Below are 23,767 nucleotides of genomic sequence, written 5' to 3' on the forward strand. Positions count from 1 at the left end.
AAGACAAAGATTCGTCCTATTTGGATTACGTTTTCACAGGGAAGAAGAGCGATAAGTGCCCAAAGAAGAAGGCCAAGGTGGGTGATGAGTGCCTCAACCTCCTGGACTTGTTGGAGCCGGCGGATCTGGACCAGTTCCTGGCGGGAAAGGATGTCAGCTCCTCGGGCATCTCAAGAAATGCCATTGAGCAGGCCATGCTGGGGAAGTATAACCCCAACAGAAGGTACTCCAATGAAGCCATGTGGGCTGCTCTGATGGACGTCAAGAAGGGCGGCAGTATATACAGGTAACTGTTGCCTGTTGCTCGATGTGTAGTACAATGATGCTGCAGTAACGTAGGGGATGTCCCATGATATTCCAAGCTTTTTGGCAGGCTGCAAATTTCTACATTATGACAGTTTATATCTTCTGTCGTTAGCGTGATCTGATCAATGTGATACATTTCTTCACTTTGGTTTGACAAGGTTGTAACTGCACATTACCTTATTCTGAGTTATAGGGTTCCAAACATTACAATGTCAATTTCTCATAACATCTATAACAATTGCTAAATTTATGGTTTGATCTAATATACAGTATTTTACTTCTTTAGTTAGAACCGTGTTTGACCAGCAAGGAAGGACCCAATATTTAACAAATGTTCAAAGAAACCTTGTCAAAATAAATTAAAAGTGTCCGATGTTAGAACTCTGGCACATTTCTAACTTCTTTAATTCTCAACAGAATGACTTCAAAATTATTTTGGATGTACATATGAGCTAAAGAAACAGTTTCTCATTCAAAGGTCATTTTGGTCAAAAATGTCAGTTAGAAAACCATGTCAATATAGTGACAATTTGTAAAAAAAAAAATTTTACCATTACAATAAAAATATGACCAAATGAATTAACGGTTTTTTTTATTGATTAAATATTTGGTTGTTTTTACAGAGCTGCTCAAACCCACAAGGTGCCCAGAAAGTCTTTACGCAACTGGATGAAGCGCTGGCACATCAAGTCCTCCTTTCCAATGCCACAGCAGCTCAAGCAGTTTGTAGAAAATAACAAAAAAAACAAGAGCCAGTTGAGGATGGATCTCACCGCCACCCTCTTGTCTCTGGGGACCAGAAACAAGATTACCACCAACCCTATCAACCCCCCAACTAACAACACCACCCACCAAACAGAAGAACTAATAGATTCCCATACGTTCAACCACTTTCTGGATAGTGATTATTACCACGCTGGCGAAATCCGCGCCCAAACTTTTAGCGGAGACGATATCGATGACAAAGACGTAAAAGAAAACAGTATTGCCGCAGTTAAAGACGAGTTCGACAGCGGCTACACCCAGATCATGGACATGTCGGGTAACATTCTATTTGACGATGGTGTTGCCAGCAATCACGAGGAAGACCATATTGAAGAAGGCGGCTTGAAGGAGATTGAAGCTGGCAAGGTTGATAATATTGATTCCAGGGTTGGCAATGTGAAAAAGATATCTTTTTCTAACGTGGAACAGTTGGCAGGATTGGATGAAAATAAGAAGATTGATGAAGCCTAAATAATTATAAGTCATTTCCAAAGATTTTGTACTTAAAATTATTAGTCAATTGAAATTTTGTATTTAGAAATGAATGTATGTAAGCAAGAATGTTTTATAATCATTGAATATCAAATGCAGAATGTAAGTTTTTTACAAATTTACAAGGGTGAGACTGCTTTCCAAGAGGCCTAGTTATTTTTGAAAAAAAGTAATAGTTATTTGCAATTTATATATAATATTATATTGTGTTTTGAAAAACATCTTTAACCCCTCAGGCCTCAGGCATGTTCTATCAGGAGGTCGGAGTTTTTCCGCTTTGAATAAAATCCAAATATATTAAATATTTCTGAATATATCCTAAAATATAAACAAATGTTTATGAAAGGTAATGAAATATGCTTTCTAATTTTAGTATTAGAAATAAATATAGTTTTTGAAGTATTAAAATTAAGAATTCGTACATAAAAAGTTTTAAAATTGGCCCACCTTACATTTTTTGTAACTAAAATTACTGACAACGAAAAATAAGTATAAACACACACATTTCATTAGACAGATGTATTACAAAAGTTATTGTCACCTAACTTTTTCTCGTTTTGCATAAAAATAATCAATAAAAAATTTCAAATCAAAAAATCAATTTAAACTTTCATAATTTTTTTCAAATTGCTGTCGGAGCCGTTGGTGTCATACAGGTGTACATTTTAATTCTTCTGTGGTTAACTTCTAGATTTGAATATAAAGCGTGGGATTTTCTATTTCCAATGCCGGGATCACATAAGAACAATACATAAGACAATACAATATTTATTTATTTATTGGACAATTTGTATAGCACCGCTTTTGTGAGATATCACCTCATATTGTCCTGTTCTTGCTCCGTGAAAAGCCACGACTCGACTGCGCGGGGCAGGACTATGGGACAATACAACAATTCTACCGTACTTCAAACGCGGAACGCTGCAAAAATGGATACGCGTGTTAAGAATGAGTTCGTGAAAAATATTACATCTTTTATACCAATTTGTACTGTAGGGTTTCATTTATGCGACATTTTTAAGCCGACATATGATATCTGATCATCGAGAGCTGAGATACGTAAAATACCTTGCCCATCTATCTCTGGGACAATGTTGGTTCATTGTCCTGCCCTCCAAACTACTTAGAACACTAAGACAATGGGTCCGGAGTTGGGACAAGACAGTACCGTCCTGACATCTTTTGAACCTGGCATAACACCGGTTAGATACACAACAGTAAGGGAGATACAATGATTTCTACGAGACCGTATGACCTGTTAAAAGCGAACAAATTAGCGTGAGGCGGTCAAATCTTGAAATATTTGAATAATGGTATTGCTTTACTAGGTATTGTGTATGTATATTATAACATTTCAAAATATTATTATTTTGAATATGAAATTATTTAATATTAATTCAACTAAAATCTTAAAAAAAAAATTATAATTACTATTAACAATATTATTAGTAAGACTGAATATAAAATTATATTAAAACCTATTTAATTTAACATTAACTCGTAAACATTGTTTTGTAAAAGATTTTCCAAAGTATGTTACAATGAATCAAGAGTGAGTCTTTTGAGAATGTTTGTCTGATTTTAAGATAAATAATACATGTATATATTATGTAATAATATTTGATTAGTTTTTCTATTGCATCGCTGAATATGATTCGGTTTAGGCAGGGCCGACCCTGAGCCAAACGGCGTGAGAAAAATTTTGGCACCCCTTGTCAAAACCAGTAGACTCCTAGGGCCTAGGTAGGTGATAACTGTAATCAATAATGTTCGGATGATTTGTATTTTTGTGTAGCACCGCTACTTTGAAAAATATATTTTTTTTGTGTCAGGACTGTTAGGTGTCAGGTATTATCAGCGCCTTGGTAATTCGGCACCCGAAGCCGGCTCGGGCCCTGGGTTTAAGTGGTACCAAAAAATGACAGTCAAATGGAAATTTCAATGCATACCTGAAAGTAGTTCTGTTGACCTAAACATTTCATATTAAAATAGAAGCTGTACAATTTTCTTGACTCCCCAGCTCCCTTCTCAACAGTATGTATTTGATGGGACACAAATAATTTCCTGCTTTATAATAGATGGGATAGTTTTCAATTATTATAAACCTCGAAAATCATTATGTATTTGAAAATTCAATAGCATTTTTTATTAAGGGTAAGCTTACTGTAAGTTATAATCTACACATTCATAGATGGCGTTAATTTAATTATTTTATAAAAATACACTTTTTGATAGTTATGCATCAAAATATTAAAACAAGTTAATTACATACGCAATATGAATATGAATAAATAGTTTTTTTCATATAAAAACTTAATTCTTTCATGAAAGGTATACAAGTATGTTATTTGATTGAATCACCAATACAATATTGAAACTGAATTCTTTGAAGAAAGAATAGGGTTTTTAACCTCTCAGAAAAGGACTTTTATTTACTTTGTGTTCCTTTGCGAACTGTCAAAACGCGAAAATTTTTGTGTTATTCACGAGTTTTGTTAAAAGCTTCATAACTCACGTTTTGGGAAACGTAGCCTCATTCTAAAAAATGTTTTGGAAAGATTATGAAATTCACTATCGTATTGTTTTGTTACACGTAAATATTTGCGTGTCTAAATATACATTTTCTGAAAACGTCAAAAATATGTAAAAATCGCTGACCATTATTTCAAAGCTGTGAAAACTGTACTTTTTTCTGAGTATCATAAAGAAATAACACTTTATATATTGAAGAAATATAATTAAAAACTATTAGTCACCTCAAAATATTAACCGTCCAAACTAAAATATTTTTAATAAATTATTTAAAAACGCAATAAATTATGAACGAACAAGATGACAGATTCAATCGACTCAGATAATGCACCTCTACATTCCATAGATATTCTTGAATGCAGACGCGTAGCGTTATTCATTATCGATACTCTGTTTTTTAAATCATGGCAATCCGTATACTAGTGATGGAAATAAATCGATTTTTGTAAAATCTCGCGCGGTTACGTGAAAAGACGTACTAATGTCTTGACCGCTATTATCATATTTACGTCTTTTGACGTTCTAATGTTCCGAGTGGTTAAACAAATAACACTATTTATTCACATTGCATATGTACGGGCGCAAATAAATAATTCGTCTTAGCATTTTAAAGCATAACTTAACAAATAATAATAAAATAATTAAATTAACGCGTATGAATGCATTGTAGATTGTAACATACGTTACGTTTACCCTTGATAGGCTGACAATAATTGTGTTTATATAAGAAAATGTAATATTATAAAATATTTTTTTAAAATGATATTGCCAGGGCAGTGGTCTGAAGGAAGAGCTTCATTTAGCCGTGGACAGAGAATGGCTGATAATGAGCAATTATTAGTGAATGGTGTTTATAAACGAAGGTGCTTGGTGTGATTTAAAATAAAACAAATATGCTATTTTGAGAGATTGAGAGACAGTATAATAGGGGAAAGTGGAACAATTTCGTAATTACAAAAATATAGTCATTATTTACAATATATTATATTCTATCTAAATACTTAGATTATAAGAACTCACAATACATAAGAAATGCAATATATTGCATTAAACATTTTATATTTATATTTCCTGCACCGAAGATAAAAACCGACAGAAGTGTGCGCCAAATTTTTCTTTCAAATCCACACTTCGATGGATTGTCTGTTGAGTGATTTCCTCGGAATGAGCCTACTTAGTGCTATAAAAATATTTAAACAGATGTTTATATGTACATTACTTTTAGTAAAAAGTTTTACTGGTTTTTATATTATGAAGATGAAATAAATATTATTCCTACAATAGATGCTAAGTCCCAAATATGGATACCAAAGTTTCAAAAACCACTTAGGACCTTACTAAAAACGTTTTTTAAATTTTACACAACAGATAAACAACCTTTTACCATACATGAATGGTTATTTTTATCAGTTGTGTAAAATTTCAAACACGTTTATTAGTAATTATTTACTAGCCTTACTAATAAAAGTGTTTTAAATTTTACACAACTGATAAACAACCGTTTACCATACACAAATAGTTGTTTATCAGTTAGTAAGGGAGTTAGTGTTTAGTGATTTTTATAAATATTTTGTCAATGATATTTTCCATTTTTATTACCGAATTGATGATTGAGAGGTTCACTGCCAACGTAGTGCCACTGCCACTGTTTCGATAAACTCCCCCCTTCAATAAGGAACTCCAGTCCAAAATATTATGAAAAAAAATAAATCATATAGATAAATGCTAATTTTGAATATATAAGTTTTATATGTAGAATTTATAAATCACCATTTAAAAACAAATAAAACACACAGTTTAGTTTGTACAACTGAATCTGCTGATTCATTACAACCAGTCTACGTGAGTTATATATCTATGGTCTAAAATATCTACATCAGGGTTGCCATTTCGTGGAGAATTCCCCAATTTGCCTGGAATTTTTGTGGGGATTCTGGGCATTTCTTGATTATCCAAGCATATTGAAAACTCTTGGACTTCTTCCATTATTCACTACTGTATACCACAATGTTACTGTCAAAAAATTACATTACATCGATTTTAATTCAACTCTGTATCTCATTAAAAGTATTCCTCGGGCGTCCTCGACTTCTTATACCATTCAAACCACTCTCGAAACGTTCCTGGCACTAATAGAAATTGAAACTTTGAAATTTTCAGACTATTTTGAGACTGGTGACGGTCGCTGGTGACGGTCGCTGGTCACATCTATAGATTTCGGGAGACTCGAAAAATTAAAACTAACTAACTAAATGTATCATTTTTTGTGGTATTTAAGTTATTGATTAAAAAAAACTGGACTGGAGTTCCTTATTGGTGTATTGCATTATTGAACTTTTTTTGCCGAGTGTTCGTCCAGCAACTGTCGCAACATGTTGTTTTCTTGCTGGCCTTGTGCTTGAGTGAAACAAACAAAAGAAAATTGAAATAATATAGGGTTTTCCAATAAGAGGTGTTATTTTGATATTTTTCCCGTAAAAGATCAATGGTTTCGTTGCTTGTGTGGCACGTAGCGCCGTCTTGTTGAAAGTATATGTTGTCCAGATCAATACCATCCAATTCCGGTCATAAATCATTAATCATCTCTCGAAAGCGCAATCCATTCACCGTAACTGTTGCTCCAGCCTCATTTTCGAAAAAGTAAGGTCCAATGACTCCGCCGGACCATAAACCGCACCAAACAGTCGCATGTTGAGGATAGAGAGGCTTTTCAACAATAACTCTTGGGTTTTCCGAGCCCCAGATGCGACAATTTTGCTTGTTGATGAAGCCACCGAGGTGGAAATGGGCCTCATCACTCAAGATGATTTGCATTTGATTCACTCAAGTGAATTTTAATAATTTGAATGCGTTGTTGAAGCGTGTATCGTTCCATTTTTATTAATGGCGTAGTTTCTACTTGTCAAATGTCAAAAAATGACAGCTTCAAAAGTAACATCTACCGAAATAGCGGGCTATTCAAAATACCACCTCTTATTGGAAAACCCTATACATATTTTGAACTTATTATGATAATAAAAAAATATTGTGAGTTTTTCAAACCTTCACTGTGCAAGGTTGGCATTGAACATGTTAACTTATTTTCCTGTAGTAATTATGTGTTGTATGTGCTTTGTTGTGGAGTGTTTAGTATGAAGGTAAAATGATTGGTATCCACAAAATTTTAATTCCCTAATGTACCTATTGTGTATAATTTGTTTTACTTGTCAGTGTGCTATTTGCGTAATAAAGATTTTATTCAAAACAAATACCCTGGTCTTTGATTGTGACTTATCATCAAACTATATAAATGCATATAAAACATTCTTCAAATCACTTTAATATTATCCCGCTCTAATGTTTTCAACAAGATTCGAAATTTATTAAAATGTTGCAAAAACCAGCTTGACTTTGGCTTGTCAAGTAAATTAAATGAAATAAATACTTTGTTTAAAACTACAATATTTACCATAATATGCTAATAAAGTTCAGTCCTGACGAAGGAAGGGACTTTTAAAAGAATTGGGAATAAGTTCAGTAATAACAAAGTACATATTGTTTCATTTAGTTATATTAAAATTGTATGTGTTATGCAATAAATTATCTTTTCGGAATTGTCAATGGTTGGTTGATGGCATTTTATTTGCATGTACATAGTTATGTTTTATGTTCAAAATACCTAACCAGTTTTATAAATGTATATTTCTATTGTAGATATTAGTTTGAGTGGTTTGCTATGTGATTATTATGTTTATTCGATGGCACTGTTAACTTGCTGGAAATAAAATCAGTTCGTAAAAATAAAAAAATTCCAAATGTTTTGCAATTTAAAACCGCGACACAAAAAAGTTAAATAAAAATTAAATCGTTGATCTGAAAAATTTGTTCTAATCGTTACCAAAATATACAAAGATTGTTTTTGACAGTAATCCGAGTTACTCACAATTCTTGATTTGTTTTCAAAATATAATTTGACTCAAGCGAAATTTAAACTAACGGACTGTTTTGTTTCCGGCTTGTTGCAGTTGCCCCCTCGACATTCCCTCGGCTCCGACCTCCGCTGGGACGCAATTCTCAGGAGACAGACGCGGAGTCCTACATTAGGCAGGCGCTCATCCGCCACCTCGGGCTGTACGAGGCCGACCAAGTCAATCAACACGACCAACACAAGCTCACAGACAGACCACACGACTACATGACCTCCCAGGAGGCCTTCAAAAACTTCTTCCTCAACCCCACGGCCCAGCCCCACATGGGAGACCTAAACGAAACTTTGCTCTCCCACGAAATAACCGTCGACCTCCAAAACTCCAAATCCTACAAGCGCTACACTTCCCTAAACCTTAAAGAAGCTCTGATAGCCGTCAAGAATGGCGCTAGCGTATATGGTGCTGCTAAAAAATACGGCATTCCCAAGAAAACATTGCGGAATTGGATGCAAAAATACAATATTAAGAGCCAGTTTTCTAGAGAAAAGAAGGATGCTAGGATGCACGATCTGATGAATGATACGGATCTGATCAATTTGGCTAATTAACTTGACAGTGGTTCGAATTATTTCAAAACACTCGTTATTCGTAACAAATGGAGTGAATCACGTTGCATACTTAATGTGAATTTTTGACATTCTTCCTTCTTGATTAAAAACTTCCCTCCAAAAATAGCTTTTAAATAATTTCTCCAGTAAAAACTACACCAAAAATCAGCTTGTTCAAAAATGCAATTAAATTTGTCGGAGATATAAACTGTTCAATGCTAGCCTGTCCATCAGCAGTTAAAATACATTTAACATTCCACGAGAGATGTAAATTCTGTTTTCTATGACTTTCATTACAAAGGTTTGAGATACGTTCATAAAGAGGTATGCAGCAGACAATAAACAATTATCAATATTTTATAGATACCAAACAAAAACTGATCGCCAAAAACAAAAAAAAACAAAACAAAATACTTATATCCTCAAAATTTCTCAATCATAATTAAAGCCAAAGTTTGCTTTATGTATTAAAAGAGTCAATTTATAATAAGTACTTACCAAATATTAAACAAAATATATAAAATTCAACAACTTGGATTTTAACAATTTTTTTAAGAAGTTCAATACCAAAAAGACTTTAAAATTTATATTTAATTTATGTTAAAATATACAGATATCTAATTATGGCAGGTTTTGTAAATGCTATAATATTATAAATAATATACAATATTATAAATTATAATATTTACAGTAAGATTTGATTTATATTATACAAATAAGAATTTTTACATTTTATACACATACAGCCAAAGAACAAAAAAGACATGATTTTTATTTATAATATACAAACAAAAATTTGTAAAAATTTATTCCACTTTGGCAAAAGATTTGTAGATTATTTTATACTAGTAAGTAGAATAAAAGTGAAGATTTATGAATACTCAGGTACACGGGTCACAGGTGTTTGGTAATAATTTATTGGGTGGATATCATCTCATGTCAAGACTACTCTTTGTTTTTTAACGAAGCTACCATTTGAAGATTCTAAACGCCCCCGACAATCTCTACACAGCACTAAATATGTAAATTAAAATATATATTTATGTAATTTGACGGTGACCGGATAATTCAACACGATGACAATTCAAAAAACCTTTAAAAAGTGATATAAAATCGTGAAACAAAACTTGGTTAAATAGGTTAGGTTTACAGGTTAGTTTTTTTTTCATTGCTCTTGACTATATATGGCTTTTTTTAGGTGTGTTGAATTGTCACTGTTTTGCGTTATCATGGAACCGAAATAAATTTGCATTTTGTCAAATGGCTTATAAATTTTCAGAGAACATTACCCAACACTCAATAGGTTCAGTAAGGAACTCCAGTGAAAAATATTAAGGCTTAAAAAATACATATTCATATAGATCAACAAACGCTGATTCGGAATTTTTAAGTTTAATTATACATAGAATTTATAAATCGTCATTTAAAAACGAATAAAACACTATAGCATGAAAAAACACACCGTTTGATTGGTGAGTAATATATCTATGGTCTATTCTATAATATTCACATCTGGGTTGCCAATTCGTGGAAAATTCCCCAAGTTGCAAGGAATTTATAAGATTTTTCAAGAATTGAGCTTTTTGTGGAGAAAATGCAAGGATTCTGGGCATTGTTTGATTATCAAACTGTATTGAAAAATAATATTTACAATAATTGTGAGAACGTATATTTTATTTTCTTTCGCAGAAAATTTTCAAAAGAAGAGTATTTTTAAAGCCTGAATGAAAAATAAATCCGAAAATGACTAAATCATAAAAAATAAATGCTAATTTCAATAGAATTTGTTTCATTTTAGAGGTAAATTCGGACATCTCTTTACCTCTTGTGAGTATTTTAGAACGTGGTCCGCATTCACATTAGAACCAATGAACATGCTGATATGCAGGCTTTTACCGGTAAATTGTTTATCAGGTGCGGTCATGGATGTATTTTTGCACTTTGGTTCAATACAATAACATGAGTGACGAGATGCTAACATTTTTTATTTATTTTTTTTTTTTTAAAAGAAAGACAAACATTCCCGGGTTACGAATAACCCAACAATGTTTGAAAATCTCCTACTACCACCACAGAAAGCCGAAAATGTTGCTTGTGTTGTGATGGAGGACTTAGCCAGCCGAGGAATCGAACACGCGACGCTCGGGTGAGACCCAAGCGCTATGCCCACTCAACCACTGACCGGTCAATTCATTCTACCTAGTGTTCTTCAATCTTAAAAGCGGGTAATCTTTAGAATAAGAAACGTCTCGACTCCCATACAAAATACAGCACAGGTTGAAAAAAAAAAATAGGCTTTTGAGACTGGTGACTGGACGTCTATAGATATGGTGCATTTTCGGTAGACCCGAAAAATTAAAACTTTAGAAATGATTTTAACTATTAAAAATAACAAAACATTTTTATCGGTATTTAAGATAGGTCATTATTGATTTTTTTTAAATGTACTGGAGTTCCTAATTGGTGTTGTGCATTATTTGAACTTTTATTTCTCAGAATTCATTAATTATTTTTATATGAAATGATAAAAAAAAGTCAGGTGGCTATAATGTTTAGAATTCATTTATACAGGGTTTTCCAATAAGAGGTGTTTTTATTTTATTTTTTTATTTTTTATTTTTATTGAAACATATAAACAAGATTTACAATTTTATATCAATATAAACACAAATATTTCAATCACTCTCCTAATAAAGCAGCTGCTTGTGTTTAGGAGAGTTTCTGAGTGTTATTTTGAATAGCCCGCTATTTCGGTAGATGTTACTTTTGAAGCTGTCATTTTTGACATTTGACATGTAGAGACTACGCCATTAATAAAAATGAAACGATACACGCTTCAACAACGCATTGAAATTATTAAAATTCACTTGAGTGAATCAAATGCAAATCATCTTGAGTGATGAGGCCCATTTCCACCTCGGTGGCTTCGTCAACAAGCAAAATTGTCGCATCTGGGGCTCGGAAAACCCAAGAGTTATTGTTGAAAAGCCTCTCTATCTTCAACGTGTGACTGTTTGGTGCGGTTTATGGTCCGGCGGAGTCATTGGACCTTACTTTTTCGAAAATGAGGCTGGAGCAACAGTTACGGTGAATGGATTGCGCTATCGAGAGATGATTAATGATTTTTTATGACCGGAATTGGATGGTATTGATCTGGACAACGTTTACTTTCAACAAGACGGCGCTACGTGCCACACAAGCAACGAAACCATTGATCTTTTACGATTGAATATCAAAATAACACCTCTTATTTGAAAACCCTGTATATTAAAATATGTTTTTTTTTTTGCTATCAGTAATTTTAGTTCAGTGTTTAGACGAAAAAACGTAAGGCCAGCCATTTTTAAAACTTTTTCATGTTTGCATTTAAAATTTTAATATTTTAAAAATAATATGTTTATTTCTAATAATAAAATTTGGATATGTATTTCATCACTTTTCAAAAACAGTTTTTAGTTTTCGGATACATTCAACAATATTGCATTTATTTGGATTTTATTGAGAAGTGGAAATACACACAAATTCTCGAGACTTTCTGACAGCTTCTTTATGAAATGTAACGGTAAATATGTGAAGGGTTAATGATTTTAAAACAAAAAAAATCATTAATCGTGATCTGGTAACGCTCTCCACTGAACGTAGCTTAACAAACCCATTGAACAAAAATATGGACAACCTAATTTCAAAGTAAATTTGGACGATTTGGTAGCGTTGTTCAAACGTGAGTCTATATACTGATCATAAATCTTTGATGGGCGGACATAACAGTATAACTGCATTTTTGACCATTTAACGATTTATATGAGAAAATGTGTCTTGTGTATGCCGGCATCAATGGTATTAACAGTATAGTTACACCAGTACTCAAAACATATGTTTTATATATAAATCGTTAAATGGTCAAAAATGCAGTTATACTGTTATGTCCGCCCATCAAAGAAATGTTAACTCAGTTTAACAGTTAACTCTTTCATAAGTTCTTTCTACCTAAGCTAAAAAAACACCCATTACAAGAAGAAAATCTCATTGAAAGTAACAATTTTCCCAGGTTTGATAACTTGCTTTTGTTAAAGAATTGGCCACTCGAGCGATGGCTACCCAAATTTAAGTAAGTGATTTTTATGAATTATAAATTTCTCGATTGGTGAGTAGTCCCAAGAATAATTGCTCCATTGACCTAACACTGTTCTGTTCTTTCAAAATTTATGTATGAAAGAAAGAGAAAATAATATATGACTAGAAACCTACGTGTACGGTTCATTAAGAAGAATTCATTTCATTGAATTCAATTCGTTCATAAGCCATGCAAAAAAAGTTTTCTTGGTGAATACAGTACATCTGTAGAAGAAAAAGTATCGGCTGAGGCATGAATGCCTTTTTTATAATTTCCTGAGCTTAGCAATATGATTTGATTGATCTATATTTGTTATGGAATGTGACAAATAACTTTCGACAACGTCAAGACATTTAAAAAAAAATTTTGATGACAAAAATGACTCACAGATGAACAGGGTATGAAGTTTTAACCTGAGTATTTAAATAAAAAATACTACAAGAATTTAACGGCCATTATTTGGTTATAAGAATATTGTTTCCTTTTGTTTATCGATGGGAATATTTTTTTACATATGGATCCATCCAAAGAGTTTCATCTACTTTCAATATGAATGCCATTGATGCTACATATATGTGTGAGTAACCTACATTAATATTTGTCTTGAAAATAAATGTAATTTATGGAAATATAAACAACGCTTTCATTTGTTCCTTTATCCTTTTCCATTTCAACAAACCATTAATCATTTACTTTGTATTGGCAAACTGTTATAATTATACAGTAATTGTTTGTAAACTTTCAAATCGTTCAACGAAGTACATGCTCGAACAACAGATCTACATCTTATGCTACATATAAACAGGGCAAAATTTCCGCAAGCTGTACCACGAATTATGGGAAAGGGACGAAGCGAAGCAAATTACCTCAACATGCTGAGGTTGGAAATTCACTGGGTTGACCATCGGCAGCCAAGATCGGCGACCGAGGTCGGCCAAGATGCTTGCATGTGCGATTGACCGGTAACCAGAATTCATATCAAAATTTTGCAGAATGTATTGGTCAAGTCATAAGCAATAAAATATAATAAAAAATTTAAATGTAAAAAATCGAGCCACGTAGGGTGGATTTCTGTCTAATCTCAATGGTTCGAAATGCTGATGATGAATGAATCTATTTAAAAGAGTTAATGTTTGTCTGCAGAGTACGCAATAGCCAACGTGATGTGCGAGTACGACACGTCCAGATCACCGTCGCCCCCTCCCGGTGCCCCTCTCACCACCAGCGTCACCAACGAGGACCACAACTACAACGCACAGAACATGCATATGATCGACAGCTGTGAACCCCCCGCCTTCATCATCAAGCAGGTACTAACCTCCCTCACCTTCCCTCCTCGACGTCCTCTATCCAAATAAGACAATAACCCAATCCTTAATAAAGTACACCGCCATTTGGCTGTCAGGTATCTGGGTCTTCTTCCCATCAAGTTTCTTCGCCTTCTTCACATTTTCCACGAAGTAGCAGTAAGAAGTAGCATTTTGTAAAGCGGTTCAATGACAGTGACGGACATATATATAATGGAGTTATGCCTGTTAGTTCGATCATCTCCAGAAAAGTTCCCACAAAAAAACTCAACACATAAACACGCTACAAGGTTCACAGAAAACTTATTAATCCCAAAAGCAAACAAAACTATATTTCAAAAAGGACCACACTACATGGCCATTAAAGTATATAACAACCTTCCACGTAGCATCAAACAAATAACCGACATACTTAAATTTAAATTATCACTAAAAACATTTATTTTAAACAAATGTCACTACACCTTAAATGAATACCTTACTTAAATTAAATACCTCTGTTTTTTATATTAAGTAACTTGTCCCGTGATAGAAATTGAAAATTTCTATAATGTATAATTATTATTGATTGTAAATGAAAATTTTAAATAAAATAAATAAATTTGATGATAACTTCTGAACAACATACATAGAGGAAATAAGTTAGATTTGACTGTGCTTTAAATTAACATAAAAAACTGAAATTATAGGACGATCCGCATGCAATCCTCAGCCCGAACAATGCGCACCTCAACCAGCAGCTCTTGGCCATGAGTCAGAAGCTACTGGCCGCAACCGGAAACTCTCAGCAACACAGCAAGTCAGCAAACCAGCAGCAACAGACCCAGCAACAGGGCCAGCAACAGGGCCAGCAACAGAGCCAGCAACAGAGCCAGCATCAGGGCCAGCAACAGGCCCAGTTAGCGCCCCTGCACCACCAGCGATCGGTGCTGACTCAGCAGCTCGGTTCACTGCACACGCAGCATGCGTCGCTATCCGCCCACTATGGATACGGAAACACCGACGGCAACACCAAGAGGATACGTCGGTCCGAGGTGCTGCTCAAGCAGGCGGCCGACTGCGTCAGCAGGGGGCAGACCTTCCAGACCGTGTCAGATCAGTTTAATATACCCATATCAACTATCAGGTATGTTTATTTTTTATAATGGACAGTTAGTTCTCTGATTTTCTAATCATTTTAAAGAAGTAATAGTCAGGACCGGCCCTGAGCCAAACGGCGCCTGACGCAAGTAAAATTTTGGCGCCCCTTATCAAAACCAGTGGACTCTTAGGTAGGTGATCACTATAATCAATAATAATCTATTACAATATACTATTCCAGAATAACAAATCATTTTTCACCCACTAATAGTACTTTATAATATCAAAATAAGTCGCTAACATGCATGGGCACCCGCAGGGAGGGGCAAGGGGGGGCACTTGCCCCCCCCTGGATTCATTGAAAATAGTCAAATAATGTTACTTTTATTTTAAATCACAGTGTTAGCATAAAGAAAGTGTGGAGAGACAGGACAAGAGGAGCAACATTATAGCCAGGTTGGTGACGCACCGGTGTGTCATGAGCGTCAAGCGTTACTAAAAATATTTTGCCCCCCCTAGAATATTTTCTGCGGGCACCCATGCTAACATGTTGTATTTAAAATGTTTTGGTTCATCAAACTCAGGACATTACAAATCTTTTCTTGTTTTGGACATTTTTCAGTAAATAAGTGTGGCATCAAGATTTTGATGCGCGGAAGTGATTTTGAATTTCATGTGCTTTTCGTCTAAGACATTTTGTTACTGTTTGTTTTAACAGAAGTCATTAGAAAGAGTTGCAAGAGCGAGACACAATAGTCAAACACGTGCCACTATAAATAATATTAACACACTTCCGGTGGGAAGGGTAGTTCTACCTGTTACGCCGGTCCTTGTGAATGAACTAATGTTGTAAAATGCATGTTTCCAGATTTTTCATGGCCAGGAAGGGAATCCTGCCGCGCCGCAAGCGTGGGCGCAGTTCCGCTGCGCCCCCCGCCTCTCCCTCTGACCATGGCCCCGGCCCGCACTCCGCTACCCCCCCCTCCCCAACGCAGCCCCCCTACCACATGGCCACCTACAAGCTGCCCGACTTCGACCTGGGACGCGTCTCCTAATACACCCGGGCCCGGAGGAACTATGAATAATAGGGTACCCACTTCCAAATAAGTGGGTTTTTTCTATCTGTTCCTCAAGATTTATCTATGGAAAGTACCTACTCCATAGTGAGGCAAGAAGGGGTTAGTAATTTTGGGTAACTGTTTGAAAATAAGCAGAATATCAGATCTGTTCCATTGGTTTTATCTATGGAAAGTTCCCTCCATAGTGAGGACAAGAAGGATTAGGAACTTTTTGATTTTTTTTTATCTACCTAAGTGGAAAATCTGTTCCATTAGATTTATCTATGGAAAGTACCTACTTTAAACCCTGAACCTTGTGAATATATATATATTGTTTTGCTAATAGGTGGTACCTACTCCGAGATATCTGTTGAAAGTACCTACCTACTAGTCAATTCATTTGTTTTTCTACACAACAATAATATCATTTAATTATGAGGGGTACCTATCAATCAGTGATTGCACTCCTAATAATGAGGGTAAATACTCTAAAATATTTATGGAAAATAGTAACACCTTATGTGAGCATCAAACCCGCAACCTCCAGACTCAAAGTCAAATGCGTAGATCTATATGCTATGGAAATTGTATGTATACAATTATACCAGCAAGATATTGCTGTCAATTTTTTTCGGGCAAGATGTCATGTTATGCCTATTCTTGTCGGCGTATTGCCCTGTCTCTCCGGTGAGCTCGCTCGGCTACTGATATTACGAAAATATTGCCGGGCCAAATCTATTTCCTTCTCACTCTGTTACATAATATTTGCATCTCTTTTCGCCACATGTATTAATAAATAGATTCAACATGTTTGGTGGAGTCATTGCCGGAGATCATTATTTTGTGTTGTGAATTTGTCTAATACATTAAGGCAATATTGACGGCCAATACCTTGACCATTGATGGGCCTAGACAAAATTGTTTAGCAACTATTGACGAGCAAGTCCGTGTTGTTCGGCAATAGGCAATTTATCTTGCTCGTTTACCAGCACCTTAAGGTTCCTAACCGTGTCATCATTTTTATAGTCAAAATAAATACTATACAAAGTAAGTACCTACCTACCATTGTACGTATTTACTTTTTAAATATATGCTTAGGAACGAAAAATCTATTTGAATATTTTATGATGGCTGGAGTACTTAATAAACATGTAAAAGATGACAGCTATACTTTTTAAAATGAAAAGATGATAAAAAAATGGACACTCTGCAATACAAAAAGAAATTTTTGAAAAAAAAAAGTATGTATTTGCTTTTTCGCTCTTGATTTTGAAGGTAGAGCATTAAAGAAAGAGTTAAATATAAAAGAAAAAGTTAAATATAAAAGCAAGAAAGAGTTAAATATAAAAGCAATTGAAAAACATTGTGCGCAGGGAAAATATAAGTAATTAAGTACCATTTAAATTTAATCTAGTTATGAAAATAAGAAATCCCAAATAAAAAGAGGAAAATTATGCAATCATATATAGTACGTGCTTTATTAATGTCTAAATTATAGAAACATAGCGACGCATGTATTATTACGCTTTTGTGATGCATGCTAAAGTTGTATAGTGTCAAAATTACATTAAATATACGCATCGGTAAGGAATCCCCGGAGAGAAAGATGTTCTCAGTAAAGAACAAACCACTGGGAGCTCTGTTATAACCCCTCTTTCTGTTACATACAATGTTTACGAGTATGAGGGAGAGGTTACGTTGGTGCTAACAGTGGTATATTTCCAACATTAAAATGCTGTACCGTGACTAAGTGAATGGCCAGGTTCTTCCTTCTTATTCAGTAGAAGATTAGATCCCTGGTTCTGGCCAGTTGTTCTCGAACGTGCTGTAACGTGGCGGTATCTCCATTGTTTCCTTTATCAATGAAAGCATTTTTTGAAAAGTATTTGTAAATAGTATTTTTTAGAATATTTTGTTTTCTATCTGAATTTAATTTAATTCATTATTTATTTATTTTGTGATTTTTTTGTTGTGCCAGTAATAAATAATGTTTAATGCTTGTTGATTTACAATAATGTTTTTAATTTTATACCGTGATGAAAAACCGACATACTTTTAATTGTAAAATGTTACTTTGCGTGTTTTATAATGACCTTGTATTTTTGTTCAACCAATGATTTTATGCTATGAATCTCTGAAACCAATAATAGACTCATAAGCTATGTACGCACATTCGTGCTCGATAGTTTAGCTTGTCGTTGCATCCACACGCTCCATATACCACTAAGGTGCTCAGTCAAATTGTAAATTTCTGTTGAACATCACTCAATATATCGAACAAAAAATCAGGCGAGAAGGTACACACGTTGCGACATGTTCGAATGTGGCGTAAAACTATTGAGCTTGAACGAGCATGGGTACATGGCTAAACATTACTGTATAAAGTGTTCAATTAATAAATTCAAAGATTTCTTTTGTAGTGTAACTGCCATCAACAAAAATAGTATGTTGTACTTTTAATTGCGTGAAATAATATTTTTTTTTTACCAGTCGTCACAGTATCATATATATTTCATAGACTTCTTGAACACTTGTAAAATCTCAAATCTGTAAACCCTTGCCCTTGTTTTGTTATTTGGAGACACCATACGAAAAATCCCTAGAAGTGTGTTTTAAACAGATTTGCAAAAAAATGATATCGCCAATTTATATGAGACACTCGACTCCTAGGCCCCACACAGGCCAATGAATTTGATTATCAGATCTATTCAAGAAAGTATTTTGATACTTGAAATTTTTATTATTTTATTTTTAAGGAAAAAATTAACTTTGGCCTCACAGACACACCCATAATGCACTTCTATCGGTTTATCTCTTCAGTGTTTATAGGAGTGTTATTAATATATTTATTTGTATAATTGTTGTGTGAAAGTTATACAATATTCTAAATATCAGTGATCTTAGATGGCGCTTAGTGGCGATAGTGTAGAAGTGGGGTGGAGGTTTGGGGGTGCACGGGTAGACGCCAGAGTTATCAAAATAGTCATTAAATAAACTACATAACTTATTATTTTAGGATTCTGTGCATTCAAATGTTATTATTGCATTTATCATAACCAAACTATTTAAAGGAGGTAACAAAGTACATTGTCCAGAGGCGGCTCTAGCGCGACTAACCTTTATTTGATATTGCGATATACGCTGATATTATTTGTTTTCATTAGTAGGTACATCGTGAATTCGAGTGTCATATTACATTTAATATAGTAAATTATTTCATATGACAAGCGTGCAATATGCAAAACCAACCTACATTATTAAACCATCGCTTTCCAAAACTCATCGTGCTGTCTCCCTCACGGCTGCGGCGATGACTCAAGCTGTCTTCAGCATGCGAGAATATTTTTACTACACGACATAGTGCCATTTCATTTATTGTATGCCGAGTAAAGAGACAGAAGATATTTGATAAATTGACCCAGCTAAATCATAGGTGCGTGGGAAAGGGAGCTTCCATTTTAGAGGCAAGATGTCATTAGTCACCACTGTTGCTGTCGCTGCCCACTATCTTACGGTAATTAGAATAAAACCGTTTGTTTTGATTTGTATAATTTTATGATTTATTGTCATCTTATAATTTTGGGGGATCATTGATTTATTGAGCCGGGGGACGGGCCGCCACTGACATTGTTCCTTGAAATTTATAATGCAACGTTTGCAAATTGAATGCATTGTGTTTGCAGGTTAATGGTTATTGTAATTGCAGATGTTCTGTGTACGGTAAATGGCTCCCTTACCCTTTTCATGTAATTCTAAAATTTAATTATGCCTATTTGGTTTTATGAACAAGACATGTATCTGTTTTTTTCTCTCTTTTTATTAACAAATGAACATTTTTGTTTTGTTTTTTTAATTTTTTTTATATTGGAGTTTTATGTACTTAACTAATCATGACTGTCCCTTGCCATATTATTGTTAGTGAAATGAATAATCTCAACCTGTTCTACGGTTATGTTCCCAGTGGCGGCTCATGACTTAAGTGAGCTAGATTGAAAAATACATTTATTGATGCTGTGCCTAAAAAATCAACCTGTATAAGTTTTTTTTACTATAATACATCTGTTTTCAATTTTAGACTTAGTTGTGTCGTATCTTGGGCCGGCTGGTGGCCAATTTCAAAGTAATTTTTTTTTTCTTTTGACTTGGTACTGAACCGTCCTCCCCGGGGACTGAAGTCAACCGCGCTAATAATGCGCCAATACCCGTTTGGGTAGAATCGTCATTTATTTTGTATATTAACTGCTGTAATGTCATCTAATCTTAGAGAAATGCATATATGTATGCATGATTGCTACTGAAATTTCCACCGACAATGAGTCTGTCGAGTTTCAGCTCAATCGGATTCGGGAAATGGGTTAATTTCCACTTTCAAGATTTGCATTTATTCATTCACAAAAACAAATTCAAATAGATATTTAATAAAAATAAAACGCCTGTTTTGTGTAAAACCACGAGCTTTAAATTAATTTATTTACCGACTGGTTTCGTTTTGCTGAAGCATCATCAGGGTAAAAACTAATACTAGTACTAATTACTTAGTATTTATTTGTACCCTGGTGATGCTTGAGCAAAGCGAAACCGGTCGGTAAATAAATTAACTTAAAACTTGTGATTTTACACAAAATAGGCTTTTTATTTTCAATAAAGATGACAAACCACAAAGTGATGGGTTTCTACAATAATATCAAATAGATGTATTTAAAAATGATTTTTTCTTCAAATTTTTTTGTATAGAGATTTTCAGGAGTCTTTCAGTAAGATGGGGATATTTTTCAATGTTAGCACTCCAGCTCGCTTAAAAGTCACAAAGCACCACTGTATTTATGTTCCCTAGGCTTTTGGTATTTTACAATAAAAATCAATTGAAGTCATATCAGTATTTTACAAATTATTTCAAAATACATTTGACTAGTGCCAAACCGATTATCAATATGTTAAATTATTTTACATATTTTGCAAGTGCAATATTGAATCTGTCATAATTATTTATCATATTTTTATTAAATTTTAATCCATGAATAGATTTGTTTTTACTGCCATTTGCAATATTTTGTTTTGGCAGATATTTTTTTCTTCATTGAACGCTACTTATTGCTTGTATGATAGATAATTTATGTTTGATGTTTATATTGTTTTCTTCTCTTTAATTCATTTTGTGTTAAATGTTGTGTTTTTTTTTTTGTCAGTATTATAAAATGTTCATCACATTTGATTGAAACTGTGTTGAAATGATCAAATTCTGTGATTCAATGTTTGTAATAATTTCTCTACCGGCCGCAGGTTATCTAGCCTAGATACATCCTTTTTTTGGAGTCAAATAAAATAAAAAAAAGTCTTTGCGGATAGACAAATCACAGACTTCTACAAGTCATATAATCTCATAATACTCCTTTCTTCGTTCATCCACTCTCTATGTACAAACAGCCTAAGCATCCCTTTCTTAATCTTATCTATTTCGCTTACTAAAGAAAACATCTGTAAGGTGGTGCCCGCCGTTCTCTACTGATATGCAAATGGTTTATGAAGCTCCTCTCTATACATTTCCATTTGTCCACTGGAATTCGTCCTATTTTTATATCTCAAGGCAGTGATTTATAAACAAGTGTAGAATCTTATTAGATAGGAAATAGCCAGAATTCTGGTGGTCATGTCAAAATGTGTAGAGGAGTTTCAGAAATCGGATGCATCAGTGCACAGAGAATGGTGGGCACCATATTACAGAGTTTTATTTAAAACTTCAAATCATGTTCTTTCATTATCCTAACATAAATTGTGTCCTTCAATGTTTCAGCCATGCTTTTTATTTTATTGGTCTTCTAAAAAAGGAATTGTCTAGGCCCCATCCTGCATCATGACAAGTGTTTAGCAATCATATTCAAATCAACCACTCGCAAGTCAACTGACTTGCACTTTAAATGATCTGACTCTCATTTCTCAAAACAGATCAGTTATAAATTAGGATTACAACTCACAGGTCTACCGACTTAATTAGAAATGATCTGATTCTCATTCAGTACGTAATCTCTCAAGATAGATCAGCTGTGTACATAATTAAAGTTGTTTGGTGCGTGGCTGCTTGTATTATATGTAGTTGTCTGGCCTCTACGGCGACGCCTTTTAGTGAGCAAATTGAACGTTGTGAGACATATTAAAGGACTTGCTACAACTTTGCACCAATGTGTGGCCCTTATACAAATAGGCTTAGTTTAGCTTTGCGTGTGAAATAACTATGTAATTAGAAACTTAGGCGCAATCGCAATGGTATAGCGGGAATGTACGCAACAGATTGATTCTCATAAACATTGCTAAAACCACAATAAATGGTACATAATAAGCCCGAATATTTAACATTTTATGTTCTAATATGTAGTATTTTTAGACAATATTTACAATAAATCTGTGTTTATAAACAATGTACTTCATTTTTGAGAATTCACTAAGCAACACATATCTTTTTACAGAAATCCTTGCATTTATTAGGTTAGATTTTGTTTTATGTTAGTAATTGCAAAAAATCCCGTTTTTCGATAAAACAATAAAAATATCGTAACAGACAATTTCACAAAAGAAAGAAGAAATATAATGTTGATATTTCACCAAAAAACGTAAATGCCATCAATATAATGCTGGTATTTCACAAAAAAACGCGAATGCCATCAATGTAATGCTGGTATTTCACAAAAAACGCCAATGCCATCAATATAATGCTGAGATTTCACCAACAAAGTGCATGTCATGAATATAATGTGGACATTACACCAACATACATGAATGTCCTCAATATAATGTGGACATTTCACCAACATACATGAATGTCCTCAATATAATGTTGATCTGATACCAACAAATGTGCATTTCATCAATATAATGTGGACATTACACCAACATACATGAATGTCATCAATATAATGTGGACATTACACCAACATACATGAATGTCATCAATATAATGTGGACATTACACCAACATACATGAATATCATCAATGTAATGTTGATATGATACCAACAAATAATGTGAAAATGCCATCAATAGAATGTTAATATGTATTTCACCACATGAATGCCATCAATATATGTAATATTGGTATTTCACCAACATACGTGAATGCCATCATGTAAAAGCCCCAAAACGGCATTAATAAATAATAAATAAATAAATATAATGTTGATTCCACCAACAAACACAAATGCCATCAATAAAGTCGTCTGTTGCTTGCAATTCTCCCGGAACCTCCGTAATATAATATTAACTATGTCTGTCAAGAGTAGCAATGTTAATATATATATATATTTATGTATCTAATTATAAACATTCAGCGTAATCACTAACAATATAGACTTTAGGAAATATAGACGATTGTATTTTGCCATATTTTTATATAGACAAACCAAAGACAAAGATGTCAGATATTTTGTAGGGACATTTAGTAGGTATTGTTAATGGAGGACGAATATGTATTGTGTACGTTCATTTGTGTAATAATGCCAGTATATTATAAACAATATAATTTATTTTGTGTCACAGACTTTGTTTTATTTACTTCATCAGTCAAAAATCTCAAGGATACTTTATTTATCCATAATCCTATCCTGTG

The 23,767-nt window shown here is 33.8% G+C and overlaps 1 protein-coding gene across 2 annotated transcripts in view; it reads left to right on the forward strand.

Annotated features, from left to right (window-relative positions):
• Positions 1 to 23,672, forward strand: part of LOC149410661 (uncharacterized) — a 38,171-nt gene extending 14,499 nt beyond the window's left edge. The window contains exons 7-9 of one of the 2 annotated variants that reach the window (XM_089648121.1): positions 13,869 to 14,035; positions 14,722 to 15,158; positions 15,981 to 23,672. In XM_089648121.1, coding sequence (XP_089504247.1) covers positions 13,869 to 14,035; positions 14,722 to 15,158; positions 15,981 to 16,167 — 791 coding nt within the window. In that variant the 3' untranslated portion in view covers positions 16,168 to 23,672. Of the gene's footprint in view, positions 1 to 8,099; positions 9,073 to 13,868; positions 14,036 to 14,721; positions 15,159 to 15,980 lie in introns of those variants that run through there. The other variant, XM_089648122.1, reaches the window with a different exon arrangement.
• Positions 23,673 to 23,767: the final 95 nt, after the last annotated feature.

This window comes from Hesperophylax consimilis, chromosome 27 (genome assembly GCF_061612785.1).
Source record: "Hesperophylax consimilis isolate HC1 chromosome 27, BYU_Hcon_1.0, whole genome shotgun sequence".
NCBI classification, from domain to species: Eukaryota; Metazoa; Arthropoda; class Insecta; order Trichoptera; family Limnephilidae; genus Hesperophylax; species Hesperophylax consimilis.